The sequence below is a fragment of the Triturus cristatus genome, chromosome 3_1 (genome assembly GCF_964204655.1).
Source record: "Triturus cristatus chromosome 3_1, aTriCri1.1, whole genome shotgun sequence".
NCBI classification, from domain to species: Eukaryota; Metazoa; Chordata; class Amphibia; order Caudata; family Salamandridae; genus Triturus; species Triturus cristatus.
In genome coordinates this window covers 877,550,006-877,562,933 of record NC_140583.1, presented here as the reverse complement: position 1 = coordinate 877,562,933, position 12,928 = coordinate 877,550,006, and the positions used below count along the sequence as shown (strand labels likewise).

The 12,928-nt window shown below is 41.3% G+C and overlaps 1 protein-coding gene across 2 annotated transcripts in view; it reads right to left on the bottom strand.

Annotated features, from left to right (window-relative positions):
* ABCB11 (ATP binding cassette subfamily B member 11) overlaps positions 1–12,928 on the bottom strand; it is a 431,988-nt gene that overhangs the window by 77,367 nt on the left and 341,693 nt on the right. For both annotated transcript variants that reach the window (XM_085645365.1, XM_085645366.1), the window contains exons 20-22: positions 11,937–12,095; positions 3,797–3,901; positions 3,547–3,708 (exon numbers count right to left, since the gene is read on the bottom strand). In XM_085645365.1, the coding sequence (XP_085501491.1) occupies positions 3,547–3,708; positions 3,797–3,901; positions 11,937–12,095 (426 nt within the window). The remainder of the gene's footprint in view (positions 1–3,546; positions 3,709–3,796; positions 3,902–11,936; positions 12,096–12,928) is intronic.

Genomic DNA, 12,928 nt, shown 5'->3' with positions numbered 1-12,928 from the left:
ATGACCTTGGTGTTAATAGTATTACAAATTTGAAACTAAATTATGCAATATGATTGGATGATCCTCACTTTGACCTGATGGCCCCTTTGTGGATGGGACCCCAGATCAGACGTTTACACTGGTGGAGCTGGCAGACTGTCTTCTGGCATACACATGGCACTTCCTCAAACTTTAAATACAGTTTGCCAGAACAGCAGAGCTGCTTATTCACTCCAGTGCTCCCTCTCCACCAAACACTGAATAAGGCCCCTCGCGTTTGATGGGCTCTGCCTCAGCTCAGTCATGGTGTAAGAACTTTTTGGAAGTTCTCTAGAAAATAACCTGATCTGCATTTGGAGACACAAAGATTGACGACCACCCTGCCTGCTTCTTTGATTTATAACTACCATTCAGAATGAGAATAATGTATGTAGGGAGTCAAACATTTACAACATTCAAGGTAGGTGCACACTCAGTGCCCACGATTCAAACCACGCAGACCGTGCAGAATCACACTTTTAAATGCGAATCCTTTTGTGGTTTGACTCACTTAAAATATATCTCAAGATTCTATCCTCTTGGTTCCTTCACCCAGTCAATGAGCTTTATTTATAAGCAAAATCTCAATATGCCAGAGTGCATCATCCAAATTACAAAGTGTGTTTCTTCCCAACATAGTCTGCTGATGGAACTCAAACTTGCTATCCCGCAGTCTGAATTTAGGACTGCCAATGCAAGCCACAATGGAACTGACACATTTGGCAGACTTTCCTAATATCACAATTGCACCTCTTTCAGGGCCAGATGTACAAAATTGTGTGTCAGTGATTTCCTAATAGCGAATTTTAGCGATTCGCTATTAGGAAATCGCAAACTGTGGTGTACAACAGAGTGTTTGAAACTGTTAGTGAGTTCCAGTGTGTTGCAAATGGACCTTCCACATCAATATTCATGAGGCAGGTCGCAATTTGTGACCCATTGTGAATGGGTACAATCACAGGGCTGGTGGCCTGCTAGGGTCAGCAAACCACCATGTCTGTGTTTGCTTTTTAAATAAGGCAATATTTTTTTTTGTAAGGCAGCTCGTTTTCCTTAAAGGAAAACGGATGCATTTCAAAAATAAAAATGATAAGCTACCTTTCCATCTTTTAAGAGCAGGCAGTGGTACAAGGTACCGCTGCCTGCTCTTAAAAAATATTGCCACCCACATTCACAAATGGGAAAGGGTCGTTTGGGGACCCCTTCTGGTTTGCAAATGTGTTACAGCCAACTTTAAGTTGGCAAATTACTTGCGACAGCATTCACTGTCGCAAAATATTCATACATACCAGTGCTATTCGGTATTGGGAAGAGACACCCTAAACACGCCCCTTCCCAATACCGAATCGCAAAAGCAAAATGCGATTCGGTAACAAGTTACCGAGTCGCAATTTGCCTTCTGTACATGCATTTTACAGGTCGCAAACGGCCCGATGGGCCATTTGCCACTGGTAAAATGCTTCGTACATCTTGCTTATAGTGAACCCAAAGGTAGCACCCCAATTGGTTACGGGAGGTAAGAAAGCATTCCAAATAAGCCTTATCTTTAAAAGGTTTTCAATCGTAGAGGCTCGAATCAAATTCAAAATGTTGTGCATTTCACACTGAGCTCCCCATATCGACTTACCGTAATGACAATCTCCACACCATAGGAGGTAAAAGAAACATAAGAAGATAAAACTTGTGCTTACTAATAAAAAGCTAAAATAAAAAGGAAGCAAGTCTATAAACTGAAGGGCAGATTTACAAGCCCCTTGCGTCACTTTTAACATGGGAAAAGTGACGCAAAAGTAGCGCAAGGGGCTTGTAAATCTGCCCCTAAGTATTCTCTAGTCTGACCCCAGATGGCAGAATTTCTTACTAAAGCACATTCGAAAAAAACTCCAATCTATTATCCTTCGGAAAAGACTTGAAGATTAATTTCTTCAGGGCACACCTGCCAGACTTATCGTCCCATATCTCGTCTTTATATTTAGGCTGTTGCACCTACCTCTGTAATTGTTGCACTTTACTATTTGTAAAGCACTCTACTGCCTATGTGGCCAGATTTGCTTTGTAAAAATAGCACAATTAAATAAATAAAAGCTATTATAGGGAAAGAAAGGTCAGTTTATTTGTTGGTTGGATGGGACAGCTTGCCTGGCAACAAAAGCGAGTATACTTTCACCTCACCCACAGCCATTTTAAGGCCAGTTGATGAAAGTGCTTAGAAAAAGCATGCTTTTCAGAATGTACTGAAGACAAAATTGCGCATATCTGAAAAAACCAAAAGTCTACCTTCTATAAGGGTGCTCACTTTGCTGATGTCATCGTGTATACTTAGGAGAGGAGAAAGGGAATCGAGTTCACTTGACTGAAGCACCATTTTCTCCAGATCCACAGCATTTGCTCTTCCTCTCCCAAAATATAAGGCCCCCAACCAGAGGTGAAATTGACAAACTCAATAATTCAGTTTGAGTCAGAGCATTATATTAAGTCTAGGACTGGTGATAAACCCTGCTCTGCCAGCAGAGTTCGCTGAGTTTTTCCCACTCTGTGTTATGCTTGTAATGACGCAAAAATCCACCAAACGCTGTATGGCAGTGTTTTTTCTCATGCGTAACTCACCAATGTTAAGTTTGTGAGCGCAAAGAAGGATTTCAGTCCCCTAGCACGATTTTCGGAAGCTAGAGCGCCATCCGGCGAGATTTTCTCAATGTGGGCGGTCGCAACAGGAAGCAACCATTCACATTAGAAAGCTGCTGCTCGAGTAGAGTATCTACTTGAGCAGTGGAAAGAAGCAGCGCCCACTGGCGTGCCACGTTGTGCCGTTTGTGCTGATTTGACAGTGCAGAACAAGCCCCCAGTGCAAAAAATCAGCACCAGCACTGCTACATGCCCAATTCTGCATGCTTTCAGAACTCTGTGGAATCTCGCTGAGTTTTTATGTAGCTCCATGGAATTCTGCAGAGTGAAACTCTGCGAGTTCTGCCCACCACTAATTAAGACTGCCACAGCCAATAAAGACCCCAATGCTCTCTTGAAATGTCCCCAAAACCGCTATGCATTCTGGTCACATACTTGCCACTCACCTGTATTAGCCTGGGATCTCAACAAAGTGTTTTCATTCTATGCTTCTAGGATGGACTGACTAGAATCAAATGATGTATCCGAGAGAGTGTGTTTGGGGGATAAACTTTAGTGATCTTGGATCACTATATTGCTATAACTGAAATAAGGACTGTATAGAATCATGGTCAATGTTTATTTCAAATAAGCACATGCTGAATGAGTTTGACTTCATAAATTTTTCATAGGATGCATAGCAAACATTTTATTGCTAAAAATTATATATATATATATATATATATATATATATACATATTTAGCAATAAAATATATATATACACTTTATATACAAAATATACTATGTATATTTTGTTGTAAAAAAATAAAATAATTGAAATATAAAATATATATTTTTCAAAATGACAAAAGTCCCAAATAACTGCATCTTTGAGTTTTATACCTCAATGCCTAGATTCTTACCCCTTGAACCTGTGAAGCATCAGTTGCAAGTCTTGTGGTCAGAGCTCCAGGACTATTCCTGTGGTCATCAAACCAACCAATTTCCTGCCCCAACATCGCTTGGAAACCGATCTTGCGGAGCCGCTTTGTTAGTAACTCTCCTGATTTAGCAAATGTGAATCCCTGTTAAAGACATGCAATTATAAGCATTTTTGCCACATAAAACTAAAACAAACTGCAGAATACCTCAGACATATGTAGGTGTCATTACCTGCAAAAACTGTGTGAAGAATGATATGGTTCCAATGATAGCGAAGAGCAAACAGATTCCGTTAATTTGTCTTCTTTGCTCTATTTCATCAGGCAAAGAGAAAGTCTATTGAAAAGAACAGGCAAAGTTAAAAAGATTATTTTCCAATGTATTCATCTTTTTGTGTGAACTTTCTTCGTTGGAATACAGTTAAACTATCTTTGTGGTGTGTGCTTTTGTCACTCTCTCTGTAGGGATTTCACCAGATACTGCACCTCTCCTTGATTTCTTTTTTGTAGGAGTCTTTGAACTTCATGAAAATGCCTCATCGATTGGTGCACGGTGTAGGTCCCCATTTGCTTAACAGCTTATTAGGTCTTTTGTGTCTGTAGCTAAAGGCATGTTTGTGAGTGCTCCTGAAACCTGTGATTCTCAGCAGGGATGGGGAAATACAGGTAGGCTCGGTGAGAGTCCCATGGACGATAGCGCTGCCTAGCCCTATTGTGTGCCTGAGATTCTTTCACCCAATAGGTAGGTATCCTTATCCTCTTGGTGGTCTTTGGCTAGTCTTCCTCGTTTAGGTCTGGTCTTACCCTGGGGACAAGAAAGTGTTTTACCTATTTGTTTATATAAAATTTGTATATACTGCTGACTTCACCAAGTGGCATAAGTGCTCTGAACCTGGAAAGCATGGCCATCAGTCTCCCACTTGCCTCTCCTACTTCGCCGCACTACAGGTAGGGGTTGCTCTTTTTTACAGGCCTGCACCAATGTGGTTCTTTCCCCTGTTTCCACCCCCATGACTCTTGATTGGGCTCGAAAATCTCAATTTTTCTCTATCTTTCTTTTGTTATGAGCACCTCCCTATCTTTTCTTACTTAATGTTGTTGCCTGCCCCACTCTTTCCTCCTGTAGTGTTCATGGGTTTTGTCCATTGGATCTGTGGGGTCAATGAGTGTTCTAGGGCCCTGAATTCTCAATACTGGTCAGGACCAACTCCATCTGTTTATTGTGTGATTAATTCAAATCATTACACATTTCATGTAAAAATATCAAAAGACCTTACAAAGAGTTAAAAAGATGTTATAAAAGATAAAGTGCGCAAGAATGAAGCCTCCTGGTAATACATTTAAATCTCTCTATCCATCTTTCATCATGGCAGGGACTTTACGCGATCTCCACCAGCCTCAGTGAAATCACATAGTGAAAGATCTTTTAGGGAATTATTGGCACCCTGAGGACATGCACTTGGCATTTCTGATTTTTTTAAAAACAGTAATTCATGCTTGCTGATTGTTATGCACTTTCCATTTGAAGTATCTTTGTAAACTGACAGAGTCGGTCTTCCACTTGAACTCTTTTGAGATTATTATCGCATTAACTTTCTAAAAACTATTATTTCTATTATTCCCCTCTAGTTTTTTTCCACTAAACTTGTGGTTATTGTATTTCTTCTTTTTTAGAACCTTGGGTTGGACATTAAAGGCCAGATATACGTAGGGAACAGTCTCCGATTCGCAAATAAAGGGCCACATGTATGAAAATAGCATTTTGCCACTAGCAAATAGCGATTTTTAAGAAATGAGATTTAACAAAACAGACAGTAAATAGCAATTCTTTAATTCTGATTTCTTAAAAATAGCAAATTGTAATTGCGACTCCATTTGTTTCTATTGGCCTCAAGCCCCATAGGTGCGAATGGTCTTGCATTACCTAAATTGCGATTACCTAATTGGTAATTCCAAATTAGGTAATTCGAAGGCAAGGGTGCCCGGGGGCCTAAGGCCCCCCTGAAGCGCCCTTAAAAAGAAGATGCACATGTAAGGCACACACATGCCCTGGGGGCATGTGTGTGCGCTACATGGCACCTTGAAAAATGCCGTTTTGTGCATTTTTCACAGTTTGCACATGGTTACCATCAACTTGAAGTTGATGGTAATAGCGTTTCCTAAATGCACAGTTCACATTTAGGGAAGGGTTCTTACATGTGCATTAGAGATTAGCAAACTGTGATTCCCTATTTGCATTCGCAATTTAGGTGATCACTAAAAATTGCAATTACCTAAATTGCGAATACCAAAGCATTCATGCATTCATTAAAGGCCATTTTGCATTCAGAAATGGGCAAATTTAGCGATTCGACACATTTGCGAATGCAAAATGCTTTGATACATGTGGCCCCAGTGGTTTGCAAATAGACCTACCTCATTACTATTAAAGAGGTAGCTTTCGGTTTCCAACCCATAGGGAAGCCAAAAATCACAGGAATGGTGGCCTGCTGGAATCAGCAGACCATCATGTCGGTGATTGCTTTTAAATAAAGCGATCTTTTTTTTTTAATGCAGCCCTTTTTCCTTGAAGAAAAACGGGATGCGTTTCAAAAAGAAAAATGAAAAGTTTTCTTTTCATTTTTAAGAGTAGGCAGTGGTCATTGAGACCACTGCATACTCTTACAAAATGTTTTTACAAACATTCTCAAAAAGGAAGGGGTCCATTGGGGACCCCTAATATTTGCGAATGGATTACCACTTACTTGAAGTAGGTAGTAAAATGAGAATGTTTTGCGACCGCATTCTGGTCGCAAAACATTCACACATACCCTTGAGATTTGAGATTAGCAAGGGACACCCTAAACATGCCCCTTCCTAATACTTAATTGTAAACTCAATTTGCGATTTGAAAATAGGTCACCAAATCGCAAATTGGGCCTGTATACATTGGAAAAGGACTTTTATCGTTCACAAACAGCCGATTCTGCCAATTGTGCCATTCGAAAATTTAAAAAAACCTATGTACATCAGGCCCTAAAGTCTGTATTCCCTACCTCTATCTCTGTTTGATGTAATGTCCCTCTTAAAGATTTGCCCATATTATTTAAGTCAGAGAAGGTTACTCAAAGGCTGTATTTGATTTTCCTTTGCAGCGTAGGTTAATCAAAGTGCTACAGAGGTTTAGAAGGAAGACTTCCCGAATTTCCACTATCCCCAGCAGAATGATTTAACAATAATAACAAGTGTTTTAGTTAATTTTGGGGCATATCATCAAGGGCAATATCGCCGCTTTAGCGGCACCTTTTGCCGCTAAAGCGGCAATATTTTTATCGCCCTATCAGCAAGCTGTCCAATTTACTGGCAATAGCGCCCCTTGTCAGCACGCCTCCCATCGCATCGCTAATGAGATGCAAAGGAGGCTTGCCTGACAAGACTCCCTTGGGATAATATCGCTAACCTAGCTTTGTCATATTGACAACGAGGGTTAGCGATATTTAAAATCACATTAAGTATGCCTTAACACAGGAATTTAACGTCTGTTAAATTCCTGACTAAGACATACCTAACATGGGGGGTGGATTCTGTGGCTAAGACCACAGGCCCTATCATCTAAGATAGCGCCGTTTTCAACCATGGAAAACGGCGATATCCACACTATCTCTGGAATTTTTATCGCCTCGGCGATGCGCGTTGTTGATAACGCGCTAATCGGGCGATAAATTCCTGAGATAGCCGGCGATAAATATGCAGGCGCTAAGCTCGCTTTGCGATATTTATCGCCGGACCTTGATAATATGCCCCTAAATGAGTTTGTTGGCCAGTGCACTGTATGTTTCTTTTATTTAATCACCAGGATAAACACGTAGTAATTTCCCTATGTTCTATCTTTTTTCTGAATCCAGATTCAACCACTATTTGTGCATTTGTTTACTCGAGATACATTGTAGAGATCAATCATCACATGGCTAAACTCAACTGTAAAGCCAACAAAATATCAATGGCATCAGAAGCATTATCACATTGGAGACCAATAAGGACCAGGTCTCATATTACAGTCTATAAAATGTACTCATGATAAACTAGTAAACCAATTAGTGTCCAGAAATTAGTTACCATTCATGCACCAACCACCCATTTCTGCTGACTTCCCTTCCAATTGCCACCCAACCACCCTTTTAGAGTCTGGGTGCATACAGTCTACTTCATGTTCAGTTAAATCTACTGTGCTCGCCCCTAAGTCTACTATGACCCAAAAGATATTCATGATCAAGTCTAGTTCCTGCATTAATTCTCGATGCAAATACACTGTATTTACAACTAAAGTTTTCTTCATCTACAAAGTACTAATCATGAAATTGATAGGCAAAAGCATTAAAAATCACGTGGAGTTAGGTTCCACTCTTCTATAGACACTGCTTACATTTATCAACCCACTACCAGTAACTGCAATATTTTTACATCAATCTTACAAGCAAACATACAATCTTCATGTTCGCACTGTGCTTCCATATTTTTATACATTGACTTAATAGCAAAGGGGGTATAGAATAAATGAGCACAGAGTGAGCTAGGAATGAATCATTTGAACAGTTCCTGGTTGTAAAGGATGACTTAATTCCTGTATTTATTGAAAATATATCCGCCAACATGGCTCAGAAAAGAAGAATTTCCTGGTGAATTTCAGCTCTGTCACTCAAAAGCACTAGGTCCTGCCACTACAAACTGTCTCAATGGTTGTTGTCTTAGTTTACTCCTGAATCTTAGTGGATGTACTTCTCCTTGTGTTGTGCAATAGGAGTGCCTCTTTTTCCACTCTATATGTCACATACCTTGTGGCCTATTCGATTTTTTATGTGGATTGTCTTAGTTTCAATGTCTCATTCCTGCCCACTTCAAACTCAACACCATGTCTGAATGGAGGATTCCTCATTGGGCAATCTTTTGCGGGAGGCACTTGCGCCAAGCCTTCCATTTCTGACCTCCTTACCACATACATCCCTTTTCATAGCCCCACACCATCATTATCTCCAGTCTAAGCACTTTATCCACCCACTAATAGTCTGATCCCATCATGCCCCACATATTAAGTTCCACGTCCAGTTCAGTTCATTTTTCCTGCTTTTTCTGAGTTGTTCTGTGTTCAGTTTCTATACTGTTAATCAGATGCCACTTAAAGCTAGAAGTATGAGTTGAACGGAAGAGATAATTATTTGTGAAAGATAGGATTAGAAGCGAAAGGGAGACTAGATGGTATAGAAATGAGTGAATGGGAAGGGTGCATGTTGAAAGCAAATGGGAGAATGGAAGGAAAAAATGGAGGTGGGTGCGAGTGAAAGAGGGAGAGTGCAGTATGGGTAGAGAAAGAGAAGTAAAGCTGAAGTTAAGCAGGAATCCGGGAAAAATGAATCCTAATGAGAGGCAAAGGTGTATAAAAATCCAAAAGAGAGGGTAAGACTGCCAATCACAATTGTGAGAGAACAAGAAGAGGTTGTTAGGGAACATGGTAGAGGTGAGAGACATACATTTGAGTGTGATGAGGAAACTGGAAGAGATGGAAATAATAAGAGGATAGATGCAGAGCTAAGCATGAGGAACTGGAAGAGGGAGATAAGGATGGTAAAGAAAAGAAAACAGGGAATCATAAAAATAACAGAGAAAGAGGATAGTAGTGCAAGTGAGAGCATGGCTAAAACATCTTAATGTGGGGAACATGCATGTGTTGAACAGATGTGATATGACTGAAAAAAGGTGTGAAAGAATGACAGTTAGTCTCAGAAAGATGGAATTGAGAAATATGTGGGATACGACTGATCACAAAGTGTATTAGTTCATTGAAAAAGTACTGTCCAGCAGCACAAAGGCAGACCTTCTCCTCACAGTCATCTATGATATGCTCATAGCCTTATGTCTGTGCCTTAGGGTTCTTACTCATCACCTGGAATTTCTAATTTTCTAGCCCATGGAAGTATTTGCTTCAACTCCCATCAGAATATCAAGCCTGGTTCCATCCAATCAGATAGAGAAAGAAAACATGGTTCAACTTTTCTAGGTAGGTCAGCCAAGAATTTTGGAAATGTAAATACTACATGAAGACATGGTATTCCCAAGTGCAATCTACCCTTGCCACATCTACAATCTGGGCACCTCCCCCATCAGCAAAGTACTCATCCACATCCTGAACACCTCCATCACCACGCGACATTCCCAGAAGCCTGTAAACATGCAATGGCCAACGCACTGCTAAAGAAACCCCCAGCAGACCCCTCTCAAATGGCAAATTATAGGGCAATCTACCTTTTACTGTCCCAGCCAAGGTCATGGAGAAAGCCATCAACAAGCAACTCACCCACTACCTCAACACACACCAATTCCTCACCACAGCACAGAGACCACCCTCATTACAGCTACTGATAACATCAGATTGATCCTCAACCATAGAGAAATAGCAGCCCTCATACTGCTCGACCTCTCAGTGGCATTCAACATAGTCTCCCACTCCACCCTCATCAAAAGATCACATGAAACAGGAACCAAAGGACTCACCCTCAATTGGATCTGCTCCTTCCTCACAGGAAGAACATCAAAAGTCAGCTTGCCATCTTAAAGTCAGAAGCCAAGAACCTCATCTGCGGAGTCTCCCAAGGCTCTTCTCTCAGCTCAAACTTATTTAACATCTACATGGCCCCACTCGCAGACCTCATCAGATCACAAAGCATCAACCCACTTTCCTACGCAGATCATGTTCAACTAATACTCTCCCTGTCAGACAAGTCACCTACAACTAAAACCGACTTTGCCACCTGCATGACCGCTGATTCCTCCTGGATGAAATCCAACTGCCTGAAACTCAACACTGACAAAACGGAAGTTGTGATCTATGGAAGAAAACCTCAGCGTGGCTCTCCACCTGGTGCCCAGTAGACCTTGGCCCCAACCCCACCAACCCATGCCAGAAATGTAGGAATCATACTGGACGACAAGCTTGACATGACTGCCGAGTAAACGCTTTGACCTCTTCATGCTTACACATCCTGAAGATGCTACAAAAGATCTTCAAATGGCTACCAAAGAACACTAGGAACACTGTCACACAGGCCCTGATGACCAGCAGACTTGATTACTGCAAAAACCTACACAAGAATCACCAAAAAGATCCTGAACAGGATCCAAAGCATCCAAAACACCGCAGCAAGACTCATTCTCAACCTACCTCACTGCACCTACATCACCCCACACTTCAGAAAATTTCACTGGCTTCCCAAACACAAATGCACCCAGTTCAAATTCCTCACACACACATAAAAGGCACTTCACAACACTGGCGCTGCCTACCTCAACAGCCACATAAACTTCCACTCCCAAACCAGGCACCTCTCGACAGCTACAATCTCACTAGCACACATACCCCGCATTCACAAAACAAAAGCCGGAAAAATCCCACTGAGGGGACAGCTGCCTACCAGACTGCAAACTACCTAGATACCCTCACGGGGGATTAGCAGACTTTACAAATGTACTTAATATAACATTACGGCCTTGAATGCCTCAATTGGTGACCTCAATGGAAACAGTATGCTGAGATAAAATGTGTCATTTGGGCAAAAATACTGGCATGTACTGTTAAAGTATGCAATTGTTCAACATACTTTCCGTTCTCTGTTTGTCACATATTTACTTCTGTGCTTGTGTATCTGTATAAAAATATACTTTTGCCACCTGAGCTAGAACTATGAACCCAGTCTATGTTCTTGAAAGGCTTGAACTTAGAGAGTGTAGTGTCTGTTCTTGACAGTTATCAAGTTCGACAATATCAACCCACAATAATATCAGATGCACTACATTTCCTATCACTGAATTGCAAAATAAGTATGCAATTAGTATTTCTAACTCCACCTGTACTTACTTTGGGAGGTAAATATAAGAGCTAAATTAGGATAAGTAATCATCTACTTACCTTGCAAAGTAGAGTTAGGTGAATGCAGTGAGTTCTGTATTAATATCATGCGATATGATTACTTGTCATTGTTGTTGATGTTACCAAAAGTAGTCAACGAAAGAGCTAAGTGTAGGAAACAGCTTTATTCTTTTCAAATGCATATTTATAGTGCTTGCTACTGACAATTTGTGGTTCATAAATAATAAGTCTGCATAATAATCAACTGAATTATGCTGATTTTATCAAAAACAGATAAAAGATGCAGTTGCCATACTTGAATTCAGACATGAAACCTTCACAATGCTCCGGGATTTAAACCTGTGACCTGTAGGACACTCTTATATTGAGGAAGTAAAGAATTAAGGTTGATGATTTGTAATCTTTGAAGGTGCAAATAAAATCCAAGTCTCGTAAAAAAAAGAAAATTGTGATCAACAAATACATAAACACTTACCCCAAGAATCTGACTAAATAGCAGAGCATACAGTGGAGTAACTGCGCCATTAGCTGCTGCACCAATAGAACCAAGCAACATGTAAGGCCATTCTGGAGCATTGTACTTGAGGATTCTGGCTACAGATGCTGGCTCAACATCCTCTTCTACGATGGCCTCCTATTAAGAGAAACATATTTTTCATACATAACAGCTCATTAAATATCAGTAGGGAACATTTTGTTATCTTGAAATGAAATAGGTCTTTGAGAAGGATCCAGAAACATCTCTCTGATGGGTCATTTTTAATTTTGAGGATGGACTGACACTAGAGGTTGCAACAATTGACAGGTAAACCTATATGTGTTATGTCATCAAAACAAATTGTTAGTGTGACAGTTCTGAAAAGTTGGATAGGAAGAAGAATTGGCACATTTTTACCTTTTCTGAAATGGAAACTTACTCAAATTTCTGAGGGGGGATATCTGTGCTGCCTGCTACCCCTGTGCTGCCTGCTGCCTCTGTCCCTGTGCTGCCAGCAGCCTCTGTGCTGCCTGCTGTCCCTGTCCCTATGCTGCCTGCAGCCCCTGAGCTGCCTCGTCCCTGCACTGCTTGCTCCCCCTGCACTGCCCCTGTCCCAATGTTACCTGCTGCCTCTGTGCTGCCTCCTGTCCCTGTGCTACCTGCTGCACCTGCGTTGCCCTCTGCCCCTGCTCTGCCTGCACTTGGACCACCTACCAGGACCACTAATGGAGGCCACTACAGGAGTAAGCAGTGGACACATGCAACATGTGTGTCGCCAATGCAATGCCGGTTGGACAACGCCCAGCACCAGGATCCCTGGTCCACCCGCAACCCGACGGTTCACTGCCAAGGAACTCCTGGACCACAGACAGTGAATCAGCTGTGTCTCCTCCTCCCCATGATCCACCAAGGGACCCTTCACCTGCCGACACTGCCACTGCTCATGCGACACAACCTATGAAAGATCGTGCACTACTCCTGCCCATAAG